This window comes from Ischnura elegans, chromosome 12 (genome assembly GCF_921293095.1).
Source record: "Ischnura elegans chromosome 12, ioIscEleg1.1, whole genome shotgun sequence".
Classification (NCBI taxonomy): Eukaryota; Metazoa; Arthropoda; class Insecta; order Odonata; family Coenagrionidae; genus Ischnura; species Ischnura elegans.
In genome coordinates, this window is record NC_060257.1 from 76,740,791 (window position 1) to 76,753,590 (window position 12,800).

The following is a 12,800-nucleotide window of genomic DNA, read 5'->3' on the forward strand; positions in this document are numbered from 1 at the left end:
AAGTCAATTAATAAATACCATTAAATATTACTATACGTGGACTACATATTGAACGAAATGTTGTGCTACACTGTACAAAATCAGATGTTTTATGCGTATTCATACATTTGCCTTTTAGTTGCATAATTTGTAAAATATTATTTCGGATTCTGTGGCATTGATGTACCATGTAAGTCTTACTATTGTATGTAGATACTACTTTTTGACTCTAATGCATGTATAATCACATATGTTCCTATGGGACACATTTGTCCCGGAATAATATTTTTTCATTTTCAATTTCTAACCTCTAAAAATTTAATGCAAACAAAAAATTTTTCAAAAGTTACACGAACGTTTGAAATTCCTGATAAAATCAATATTAGAATTTTTATCGTCCCTGATTAATATGAATGGGGTTGTCCGGTAAAAATCTTTGTACTCGAGAATGACGTCTTAGCGTCGGAACTTGTAAAAAAATTTAAAAATCTATAAAAATGTGCAAAGGTTTTTTTAAATTTTAATTCAGTTTGAAATTCCCTTTGTAATCACCACTCCTCATGATTTACTGTGCTTTTCTTAAAGTGTTGAGAAAACGATAAATTGAGTTGGATAGAAATAGACAGGCAGGTGCACGAAAATTAAGCCCAATATTTATTACAATCCTATTATTATTACCGGTTATACTCTTTATTTAGCACTCATCGAAGTTACAAAGGTTGTAAATTAAACAGCAGGTTGCAATGTGAGGCCCTATGGAACTCCATGGTGTCTTTAAATATTCTTTCCAAAGGGTGTGACCATTCTATGTAGCTCCACTGGAATAGGAATTAGCAGCCTAAAACGTTAAGAAGTTTACAACCACATGCTCGTGAAACAATAAAAGCGACCAATTTTCGCAACGAAACCTTAAGAAATGGGATGGGAATGGAAAAATGTAAAGATATGAGTCTCAAATTACTGAAGGGCGATATTGTTAAGATATATATATAAAAATTAAATGTTCAAAATTTCGGCAAGCATTAATTTACTAAAATTTTAGATGCAGCATTTTTAGTGTTGAAATTTGAAAGAATTTAATTTGTTGTAGAGTTACGAAAACATTCTCTAAAAATGTGAAAATTTCCTAGAATGGGACCAAACATTCCACAATGCAACTCTGGAGGGTAAACTAATTTTTGGATGATACATTTTTACAATTTCAGCTCTAACTCCTGGCATGAATGTGGTTAGGCTAAATCTCATCGCCAATGAATTTCCGCTTCAATTTTTTTTTAATAAATTTCTGAATCAAATAGCATTTTCATCTTCCCTTACGTGGGAGGAGTGTAGATGCTAGTATGTATAAATCAATGAATCTGAATGCTCAAATATAACGTTGGCATATCAGCACAAAACTTTCTTCGCTAACATTTAAACAGTGGTGTCAAAATACCTACGTTGGTTGAATAAAAATTGTGTCAACTTCAGTTCTTGTAAAAGTCTTGATGTAAAAGTATATGTTTTCATCAATCTCCATCGTTTAGTGGCATAATTATAGCTGCTTTAAATATGGAATTAGATCAGGCGTCAAATAATTATTTGGAATAAATTTCTATCTCTGGCAACTTTAAACTACGTGCTTGCATAATTTTAATCTCGTAGTTGCTGTGAAATGTTTTTAAAAAGTAATAAAATGCATTAAAATGTTGCTACATGGCGGAAAATCTCCGGATTAATTTCAAATAAAAATACACATTGCTTTTACTTGAGATGTCACAAGAGAGGGACAACAAGGGGAAAGAAGAGATACCAGAATTCAAGCTTCGGGGACGACCCGCCATTTCGGGAACACGAAAAACCTGACGTGGATGGGAACTTTGGGGGAGGTTTATTTACACTACTCTTATTGTCCGGTCTAAAGAAAGTATGCTGACTGTACCACAGCTGAAGTAAGTCGTCTTTTGCAGTGAAACCTACCGACAGCGCAAAAAATCTACTGAAACTCATGAATTTTCTTCTTCGGGATTAAATTAAAAAATAAATCCTGGGGCTGTGAATCAAGCAATGACATTGAATGACATTGGGTCGAAATACAAGAAGTATAAGATTAAATCCCATCTTTATCAGTACCTAATACTGAAACATATTCTCAAATTTTTGTAAAACATGGATGGATCTGTAAATCGTCGTGGTTACTATATTCACATGTTGGAAAATTAATTGTGCTTCTTGGTTTTAAAATCGGACGATAAATTAATTTTAACGGCTAAAAGTACTCAGAAGAATCATTTATAGTTTATCAAGAAGCTAAATGCTGTTTACCAAGGTATTTTGGGCAAAACAAAGTTTGCAAAAAAATCAGATATTTAATCAAACCAGTAATCATGAGTTTACAAAACACTCCGCGCGTAGTGCGTTCGTAACAAAGGTAATGAAGTTTCCATTTCATCTTTGTGAAAATTTCAAAATACACCTCTCCGAACGTATAATCGTGCGAAAATGTTTTTCGTTTGCTATTTATTTACAAGATAGAGTAGAATCCAAATAGGAGAGTATCCAAGGTAGAGTAGAATCCAAGGTAGAGTCAAAGTGTTGGCATGTTTGGTATATTTTACCACATATATTTGGTATATCGATATATACCCGTTTATTTTTTATTGGCTGATAAACCGGTATTTTGGTATTACTTCTGGCGTACCAGTGAATTTATTTCGGTGTATAAAATGTAAGTTCTGATTTTTATCTGATTAATTAATTTTTTTTGGTATTCTTAACTCCTTTTACCATGGTTTTACATTCTCTTGAAAATGTTTTTTTCCAAATTGGCACTGAAACTGCATATTCATTTAGTGCAAAATTTCTCCTTGTAACCATTTTACACGGCTCAGGAAATTACACATCTTCCAATTACGAGCTTTTCTGATCAGGCTAGAAATCATTTTATTGTTAGAGCTGAACCTATTTTGCCTCCTTGCGCCAAATTAATGTACAAAAGCGTTTATACAATACACGGCTCTAAATGATGCTTTTTAAAATGCACGTTTGCATGTGTATTATGCGGTTCAATAACGAGTTGACCTTTTCTTTTCCTCTATAAACTTGCACGTTTGGACTGTTATGTTTTCCATTTTCTACCTTGATAATGGTATAAGGAGATGAAAACATGGTCAGCGATTGACTTACTAGAATGTCATTAAAAGTGTTTGACCGACGTCAACAAGTAATCTACCTGATAATATTCCCACTCATACCGACTAAAAGTTTGTGCAAGTTGTCGTAATTTTGAAGTCTCTGATATCATGATTGATTCTTAAGTTATCAAAATACTTGCGAAGAGGGTTGGCGTTGTCTGAAGGAATCACTTAAAAGCCTTACTTGCGTTAAAAAGTAATCTAGATCATTATTTATCCACTCTTACCTGATAGTAAAGAACCTGAATGGCACAACAACAATGTTTGGAGGAACCTTAGGGAACAATAAAAACTGTACAATTTGTTCAAAAAGTCCAATACCCTCTCTCTGCAAGGTAGCTGCCGTTCCAAGCCCTCAGTAACTGCTTCCAGACCAACCGTGGTGTAGGCTTAACTTTCGATTTCCCCTTCAACCGCTCCCGGTTACCTTTATATTCGTTTAAAGCGAACAGGATGAATAAAAAAAAAAACAAAAAAAACGCTTTAACTTGGATCATTCTAAGATAGTATTCCGATTGTTTGCTTTCATAATGTTAAACAGGCTTCTTGATAATTTTGGCATAATTAACTGAGATTTTTGTCAATGATGAGGCAATGACAAAAATTAGGACTTTATTTCAAGTTTATTTCTTCCAAACCATATACTGGGATATTCGTCGTGTAATACTGGGATATTCGTCGTGTCTATCCCGTTCAACTTGGCAGGTTTCGAATTTCGAAACTGCCCAAGCTGTAGTGGATTCGAATCCAATCGGTTGAAGCAGTTCAACTTTAAACGCGGGAATCGATAGTTAAAGATACATTGCAAGCGACCACGTTGATATTACTACACACGCTAAAGATGTAGCTACAGTTTGGTATTTCTGAATTTATAACTCTTCAGGGAGAAATCATAAGCCAAAGTTTATTATATGTTCTCAACAATCTGACGAGAGGAAAGTTGAAATTCGTTATTTGTTATTTACGTGAGGAAGGGGATAAGAGATGGCTCGTCCACGATGCTTAAAATTTTTATCCGGGCATGCTTCGATTGTAAACGTTTAAATAAAGACATGGTGACAAAAATTTCAACTTTATTAGTTCGAATTAGCTCTTCTTTAATTAATTATTCAACTAAATTCTTAACTTTGTCACCCCAGTTTCTTAATCTCTTTTAAAGTAAACGTACGAACTGAAATGCAGAAGATAAAACCAATAGAAATACAGGAACGGCTTCTGAAGCGTAACCTCACATATTGCTCCTTTATTTTTACCTATTTATCCTCTATCGCACCCGTTTGAACTTCCAACTCCACATACCAATACCTCAAACTATAAATAATTAAATACTCTCTTTTTTACCTTTTCTCTTTCCGCCCTAACAAGTCTCTCCCGACTGACATTGAAACCTTTTCTGTATCAACTGAAATTTTTACTGACTTGGCAAAATATCATTCAAAGCTGAATAGCTTGCTAAACACTGACATTGATCCATTTTCTGCATACATTATAATTTTTACTGACTTAGCATCATCTCATTTAATTCAGCGAAATAACTTGCTTAATACTGATGATGTGGCTACCGTACTGGTTTGTTGTTTTGTTTTTCTTCCCATTAATTTTAATGCAATTAGCTTCTTTGCCTCATTTTCATCGTTATATGTGTTTTATAAATTGTAATTCTTGATGTGTGTGTACCATTTTCTTTAAAATCAAAACCAAATAAAGTTGTCCCAGCAGTAGATTTCTGAACTGTCGATTGAAATTTTTACGGACTCCGCATTATCTCATTTAATTCAGCGGAATAGCTTGCTTAATACTCATGATGTGGATGCCGTATTGATTTGTTGTTTTTTCTTCCGGTAAATTTTTAATGTAATTAGCTACTTTGTCTCATTTTTATCGCTATAAGTGCTCTTTAAACTTGCATTATTGCAGTATGTTTACCATTTTCTTTAAAATAAAAATGAAATAATAACAATACGTCTTAATTGGGTGAGATTGGGACTAGAAAGTCCCATCTTCCATCTAACCCCTCGTCAAACATTAAATATATGCAGTTAAATACATTGTCAAGTTGCTCGTGAAATTATATGCAGAGAAATTACATAAAAATAAGTAGAAGTTCCATTTTCAATCAACAATTAGCATTATAATTTAACAAAGTTACTATTGACCAAGTGTAAAAAGATGTTAGTGAAAGTGGGAAAAACCTAAGGATATTGAATGTCGTCCTTATTGGAAAAAACCCACTGCAGGAAAACGCCCACACAAGAAGGGGGGCGTGAAAGATGTAGTCCCAGCGGTAGATCTGTGAAATATGTAGACAACAGCGGCGAAACCAGAGAGGGGCAAGGGGGTACCCAATTTACACTAGAGGTGGGCCCCTTGGGTATTCAATTTACACTAGATGAAATGGTAATTTTGCTCAGTTGTTGGCTATATGCAGGTGAGGAGAGCCCCCGGGCCTACCCTTGTCCCCATCCTGGATCCGCTACGGGTAGACACCGCCTGATTTCAAGTGGAATGGAGTGAAAGTAGCCGTGCACTCCCTGACAAGAAAAAAGCGAACATTTAGTCTCACTTGCCCTGTTTTGCCTTTCATGAAAGCGGCCAGCCGGCGGTCCGCCCAAAATCCTCGACCTTGGCCTCGTGCGAACATTTTTCAGCGTTCCATGAGAAAGTAACTCGCTTTTCCGCCTTCTTCTGTTCGCGATCCTCGCTACTTTTTTCCTCTCCTCCTTTCAATGAAAGCAATTTCAATGGACCGTAACCTCAGACAACAGAGGCAAATCTACCGTTGGGACTCGGGTTGTCAATGATGGCGGGAACGCGTGAAAGATATTGATTCACATGAAATTCAGTTTAGTGTGCTGATAGCCACTAAGTATTATTTCGGTCTTTTTGGCACGCTATTTCTTAACTTGCTTCATGAGTTCATCTATTTCATTGATGGAATCTTGTAATTGATTTTAGTCCACGTTCCATGTCGGATCGGATTGCAATTTTAGCATATCCCCTCCCTTACTCCCTAAAGCCCTAACTCGTTATAAGCTTACCGGTTAAACTACCTTTTTAAATCTGTAAAAAGTAGCCCTCCTGAAAATTGTCCAATGGATTTCAGAAAGAAAAATCGGTAATGCTTATGTATTTGTTCAGACTTATCTCGTGGCACAACTTGGAACTAATATAAGAGTAGGAGTTTGTCATTTCAATGGCGGCCGGATGTATAATACATTGTTCAGCTGTTGGCAAATTTTGGTGAGTACCGCCTAAATTTCACTCCCAACTACAGCACTGATTAGAACCCCAGTGTATTTACATTTCTGACGGAAACGATGAATTAAGAAAGAACTCTGCAAAGGTATGGGAATTCGATTTTCCGCCGAACATAGACAGGACCTAAGGAAAAATTAGATTCCACGCGTCTTCAGCGATCCTTTGAAACAACGAACGTCACATAAGTGGGCAATATTAAGCACCAACGTAAATTACCAATGTAGTGTTCATCTGCATCTCGTAACCTACTATCCCACAAGCCGCTCAATTGGCATGTGGGGGAGGGTGTTAGGACATCAGCAGTTTACATATGTATAAAAAGGATTATGATCTATGAAGTTCCTCCGAGAAATATAATGTTTTTCATTTAAAATTTAATTTTACCAATGTGCTTGTATTTTCTGCTTGCCTTTATTATATCATTTATTGCATGTATTCAATTTTTCTGTGTACTCGAGCTCTGATACTAATCCATATCTACATGTGCATCTACATACTACACCGCCAGCCGCCTAAAAAGCGTGTGGCAGGGGGGTTAGGACACCAGTCATTTGCATATACTTAAAGAGGAAATGCTCTAACGAAATTACGACTTAGTATTTATTAAAGTCCTTTATTGTTCGGCGGAAAAACGAATTCCCATATCTATCCGTTTGATATACCCGATATCTCTCTTAATTCATCGTTTCTGTTAGAACTGGAAATATACTGTGGTTCTAATGTGATGTTCTCCTTATCGCTCTTAAAGATATCCATTCTCAACTGCTCTAAAGGCCGTTTTACACGGTACACGGAATTGCGCAGTCTGAGGTACGTGTGAAGGCGCAATCAAAATAGCGTCGTGTAAAGCGGTGAATTGCTAGAACACATGCGAGAATGCGTGGATGCGAGACGGCAAAATAGCCCCTGTTCTAATTTCGTTCATGCATTCGCGCAATTCCACGCCATTTTAGAAATTAATGCAGCTCTAACCTGCGCAATTCCGTGCCCCGTGTAAAACGGCCTTAACAATCTAAGCCTATCGCGCAGCCTTCGAGTCTCCAACGGCTCCCAGCCTGATTCGTTTAGCAACTCTTAACGTTTTCCGTAGGCGGGTAGTAGTTTTTGACGAATCGCGCAGCTTTCCTTTGTACTTTATTTTACTCACGGATTAATTCTATCTGCGTCGGATCTTATTTGCTCGGTGCATAATGAAACTGGGACCGGACGAGTGCAAATTAGCACTTACTTCTTAAAATCTTCCCAAAAAAACTCTTGAGGTCTCCTGAAAAACGGTGTTATAGAATAATTATGAAGATTAAAACGTTTGAGTAATGTGGAGTTTAAAGAAGTGTAGGATAAGTCATTTGAAAACGTAGATTAGAACACGGGACTTCTTTAAACGACCGCATTATGAGACACTATGGGCAGATGAATATTATCGCTGAAGAACGGAAGCCCTGCGGTTGTGATACATAGAGCATTGCATTTTGAATCGTTGGCAAAAATCGCTGACTTTTCAATCACCCAACCCGATGATCTACACTCAAGTATTTTAATTTAAGGATTTATGAATCAAATGGTCGAGAAGAAAGATATCATATCCTTTTCGTCACTTTTCCATCAAAATAAACTGTATGATTGCAGGAATTATATTATTGTTACCGTTCGTAGCGAGTAGGGTAGCCAGTAATTTCGTTCGGGGGGTCCAAAACCGGGGGGGAAATTTCTCTAAAAACAGTAGAGGGTTTAAAACTGATTTTAATACTTTTCATAATCGAAATAAAGTTCATTTTTCAAAGAAATCTTTAGTAAATTCATGATTGCCCAATATTTTGCACTCTTTCATGAATGAAAGTAATTGTATTGCCATATTTAGGGGGGAGGATTCCGTGTCCCCCGGACCTCCCCCTCGCTACGCCACTAATCGCAGCGAAGAGTATCCTGTTCATTAAATGTATATTGCAGAAGATATGCATATTACTATGACTGCCTTTCGTCATCCTAATCATAGCCGTTTCAATGGGACACCATCTATGCAAAAAACTATGAAACTGAACAATTCAAGCATCCCTGTCACATTCCTTGCGATCAACCTTCCTAAAGAGAGAATATAAAAATAATTTGTTTATATTGTAGTAATATCAAAGTTATCTCTGACAATACATCTTTAATTATCGATTTCTACTGCGTTTAAAGTTGAACTGCTTCAACTGATTGTATTTGAATCCACTACAGCACCGGCAGACTTCGAAATAGAAAAATGCAATTCACTCGCACGATGTTCAATGAATACTTACAATTTTTCGACTCTGGATGTGCTTTCTCCTTCAAAAAATATGTGGAAAAATTGAAAAATTCCACTCCGTAAGGTACATTGAGCGTTAAAGGCATTTTAAAGCGAAAATCGTGTAAAAAAACATAACAAACAAAAACCTGGCAAGCGGATATGAATATTTTTTGGCCGATCTGAGGCAACAAAATGTGATTTGAGAATGAAATCTTCAAATTGAACCAAGGGCAGAGGTGGGCGTGTAGCGTAACGCCCATAAATAGCAGAAATACCTGCAGCTTCCCCTAAAGCGACTCGGATAGAGTTCAAACCTCGTTCCAAGCCTTCACTCCACATGTCCGTCGCGTACGTAATGTTATAATCTCGGAAAACAACTCGACCCGCCACCATTGAAGAGGAAACATCGTCAGGTGGACTCCATTCCCCACTCCACTTCAATCACGACAAGTCACGCCCACCACTCCATAAAGGCGAGAGACTTCAACGCCCGATTTGCCACGACGTCACAACTATAGCCACGCCTACCAAAACCAACACGTCCTCAAGGCCCCACCCCAACGGGGAGACGGGCTCTCGCGCATGCGCAGAGAACCGGAGATAAGAATCCTCGTACGCTACCGCCACGTAGCGCGAGAATCTGGAAACTCGGCCGACCACCCCACACCACCGCTTGATCCGGGCGCGTTCAGGGAGGGGCTTGCACATATGTGGGCGGAGCTACGAGAGTGGAGGAGGGTGAGGATGAAAAGTGGGTGGGGTTTATCTCGGTCACGCCCATTTTTCCCTTCCCCGCATTCTGCGATGCACACACACGACCGTAGAATCCCACACGGAGCGTTTGAGGGGTCGTTTGAGGTGCTGGGGTGGGGGCCTTCGGCTGAGAACGCGTTGGGGGCAGAGGGAAGGCCCAGAGCGGCTGTGGAGCCGGAGACGAGTCGCACGCGTGGGGCCGGAGCTCGCGAGTGAGGCCGTGTGACCCGTGTGGGGGCAGTCCCGCCCCTCCTACCCCGCCCCCTGCGACTCCAGACCCCTCCCCCCTGCCCAGGAGAGGGGGGAAGGGGACCCCCTTTGGTGCTCCCGCACCCCCCCAATGTCGCCCTCCGCCCACTTTCCGATAGATAATATTCATCGCGGCCCACTGCTAAGTCCGCGCCCGGATCGGCAATAAGAGACGCGGGGACCCAAAGTCGTCGCGCCGTTTGCTTTGCGTTTCATATTCCACGGGGCTAATAACCATTACGCCCTCCTCCAGGAGTGCCGCAAGAATTTTGGACCCGTCCCCCGAAAATATCTGCATCGACATTGCAGACAAAGTGCATCCGCGATTTTACAGTGCATCTTCCGGAGGTGGTAATCGTTTTGTCAACTGCTTGGACTGCGACAATCAACCATTAAGAGAGGTTTTCCTGTACCCCCACCCCTTTATACCCCCTCCCCCACTCGTTACGGTTGTCGTACTTCGATTCCATTAACGGAAGCACCCCCCTCCAATCATCATCCGACTGTGCACCGTCGGCTGTCCCAGGAGGGGATGGACAAAATGCCGAAGTGAGCGTCCCAGCGTCGTCCTGCTACGCCCGTAGCCTTCGTCAGCGCGGGACTATACGCTAATGACTTCCAGAAAGGTGTGGTTACATTCCATATGACTCTGGAAAGGACTACAAAAAGGATATATCATCGTTCGGCAGCGTAGAGGAGAGGACCGCACCGGGTTTCCCTCCGCAAGTGTCCACAAGGGAGCGGAGACGTCAACGGTCGTGTGTTTTTACCGTAGGAAAAAGGTTTTTATAATTCCGCGAGGGAGGACGGGAATCGTTACCCGGCGAGTGTCGGCTCGATTAGCGGGTCGTGAATGTGCACCGCTATCGGTGATCGTGATTCAGAATACAATTTTTCGTCGAGGAGGAAAGACAGGGGAAGGCGCAGAGGAAGCTTTCTCGGCCGGAGGCCGTACGGTTGCCGCGGCCCTCAACTCTAGTACGCCCCTAGAGAGGCAGGTAGCGAGTAAATACGTTATATCGGATACAAGAAATCGTGTGGAAAATTCTAAAGATTATGTGTTGACGACGTAAATATTGCAAAAGCACTGTTCAGTATTTGTTGACAAGATAATTTGTTTAGTACGAATCCAATTTTTACTCATGACATCCGAAATTTTGTTCCCAAAATCTCAATTCTCTCGTAGCTGAAGATTTTTCTAGTCAATGAATTCATAAATAACGTTTTTTGTACGTAGAAGATCAGTATTTACAACCTATTGATAGGTCACAGTTTGACGCTAGTACAAAAAAAAGTACGTTGACATCACGCTAAAAGACTCGACATCTCCTTCTAGTTTTTTCAGCATACGTATATTTAAAGGACGGCATTCTTCAAAAACTTATAATTAATGAGACGTTTCCTTTTTCTGGTGACTGCCGTGAGTGGTTAGGTATCGAAAAACGTGCAAAATTTACGATGTCAAAGATTTAGCAACGTCCAAAAGAGTAGACAGTAAGTTTACCTGAAGCAGATACGCGCGATTATAAGGTAGTGCAATATAGGTAAAAGAATTAGTCCAGCGTGTTCGCTCTCGGCTAATTTCGTGGTGCATATTAACTGTTTCGTTGAAAGTTTGTATGGATTTGTGTTTTCGTATGCGTTGTGTTTTCGAAATGAGCGCTGTGGGATTCGCGGTTAGGAATGCGCAGACTGCATAGTGAGGACTTGCAATTTCGCTAGAACAGACAATGATGACCACTACGGCTCCAAACGGCCCGCCGGCGGGTGCGGCTGGGGCCCCTGGCGGCCTTCCCGCACACCTCCAGCACCCGTCGGCCCTGCACCCTTCGGCACCCGCGCCCATCCTCCTACACCACCCATCCCAACACCCTCTGCTCCTCCATCACCCGCACCCGCTACTGCACTCTATGACCCCCGGACTGCACCCGCCTCCCTTCCTTCCCAGGGGCCCTCTGCAGGCCTTCTACAGGGCCCCAGCCATCACCCGCCCCACGGCACACCACCCGTTCCGGCCACCGACGCCCCCGGCCCACGAGACGCTTCCGGAGGCCCGCCACCACCACATAGAAAGTCCGCCCCCGAAGGTGCCGCAGACTCCAAGTCCACCGCTCCCCACGCCACCTCCCTCCGCCCAGCCGCACCCGGAGCGGCAGAGGAGCGGCTCGGAGTCGGGCTCGGATGCGGGAGGCCTCCGGGAGCGGTTGGGGGCGGGTCTAGTCATGGGCGAGGAGCCGTGTTCGGAAGAAGACGAGGTGCTGAGTGTTGGGAGCGAAAGCCCGCCGCCTCCGGCCGCCACACCGCTGTCCCCGGGGGCAGAGGACAGTGCCTCGTCCCCGACGCCACCCCCACCGCCCCCGCCCTCCCCCCCGCCCCAACAGCGAAGCCTCAAGTTCAGCATAGACAACATCTTAAGGCCGGAGTTCGGTAAGGGCGAGGTTAGGGGGAAATCTCCCTTGGACCTCTCGGCTTCCGTCTCGCCGGGGGCCGCGGCCCCGCCTCCGCCCTCCAGCAAGCCGCCCCCGCCGCCTCCGCCGCCCCCGGCACCGTCTTCCGCCGCTTCATCGTCCTCCTCGTCCTCATCGTCTTCAGCATCCTCTTCATCGTCCACTTCATCATCATCGACGACGTCTTCATCGGGGAGCGGGTCTTCGCAGCCGCTCCTCTGGCCCGCCTGGGTCTACTGCACCCGATACTCGGACCGGCCGTCTTCCGGTAGGACTCATCTCTTTATTTACTGTCACGCTAGCCTTTTATGTTGAGATCGCATCCCCGCCACTCGAACGATCTATTTTGCCTTCTTTTATGACTAATTAATCGTTAAAACGAAGTAAATTAAAAGTAATGATATGGCCTTCTTATAAAATTTCCATTACGTTTCAGTTTACAAATATGTTAGGATTACACCACATCAATCCTGAAACTACTCTCTTTGTTGTTAAAACCATACGCTAACGTCTATTAATGTTCGCGGTGTATGGGGTACGTAATTTTCCTAGATAAGGAATAATACTCGTGTAAAATTGCCATCAACTTTAAAAATTATAATACCTTTAGTAGATGTCAACCAAGTAATTCCTGAAACTACTCCCTAGGTTATAAAAATCATATACTAACGT

The 12,800-nt window shown here is 41.7% G+C and overlaps 1 protein-coding gene across 1 annotated transcript in view; it reads left to right on the forward strand.

Annotated features, from left to right (window-relative positions):
- Positions 1 to 9,695: 9,695 nt before the first annotated feature.
- The window catches only part of LOC124169337 (homeobox protein engrailed-1-like), a 334,969-nt gene continuing 331,864 nt past the window's right edge, over positions 9,696 to 12,800 (forward strand). Inside the window, exon 1 of the mRNA XM_046547920.1 lies at positions 9,696 to 12,396. Within this exon, the coding sequence (XP_046403876.1) occupies positions 11,412 to 12,396 (985 nt within the window). The 5' untranslated portion in view covers positions 9,696 to 11,411. The remainder of the gene's footprint in view (positions 12,397 to 12,800) is intronic.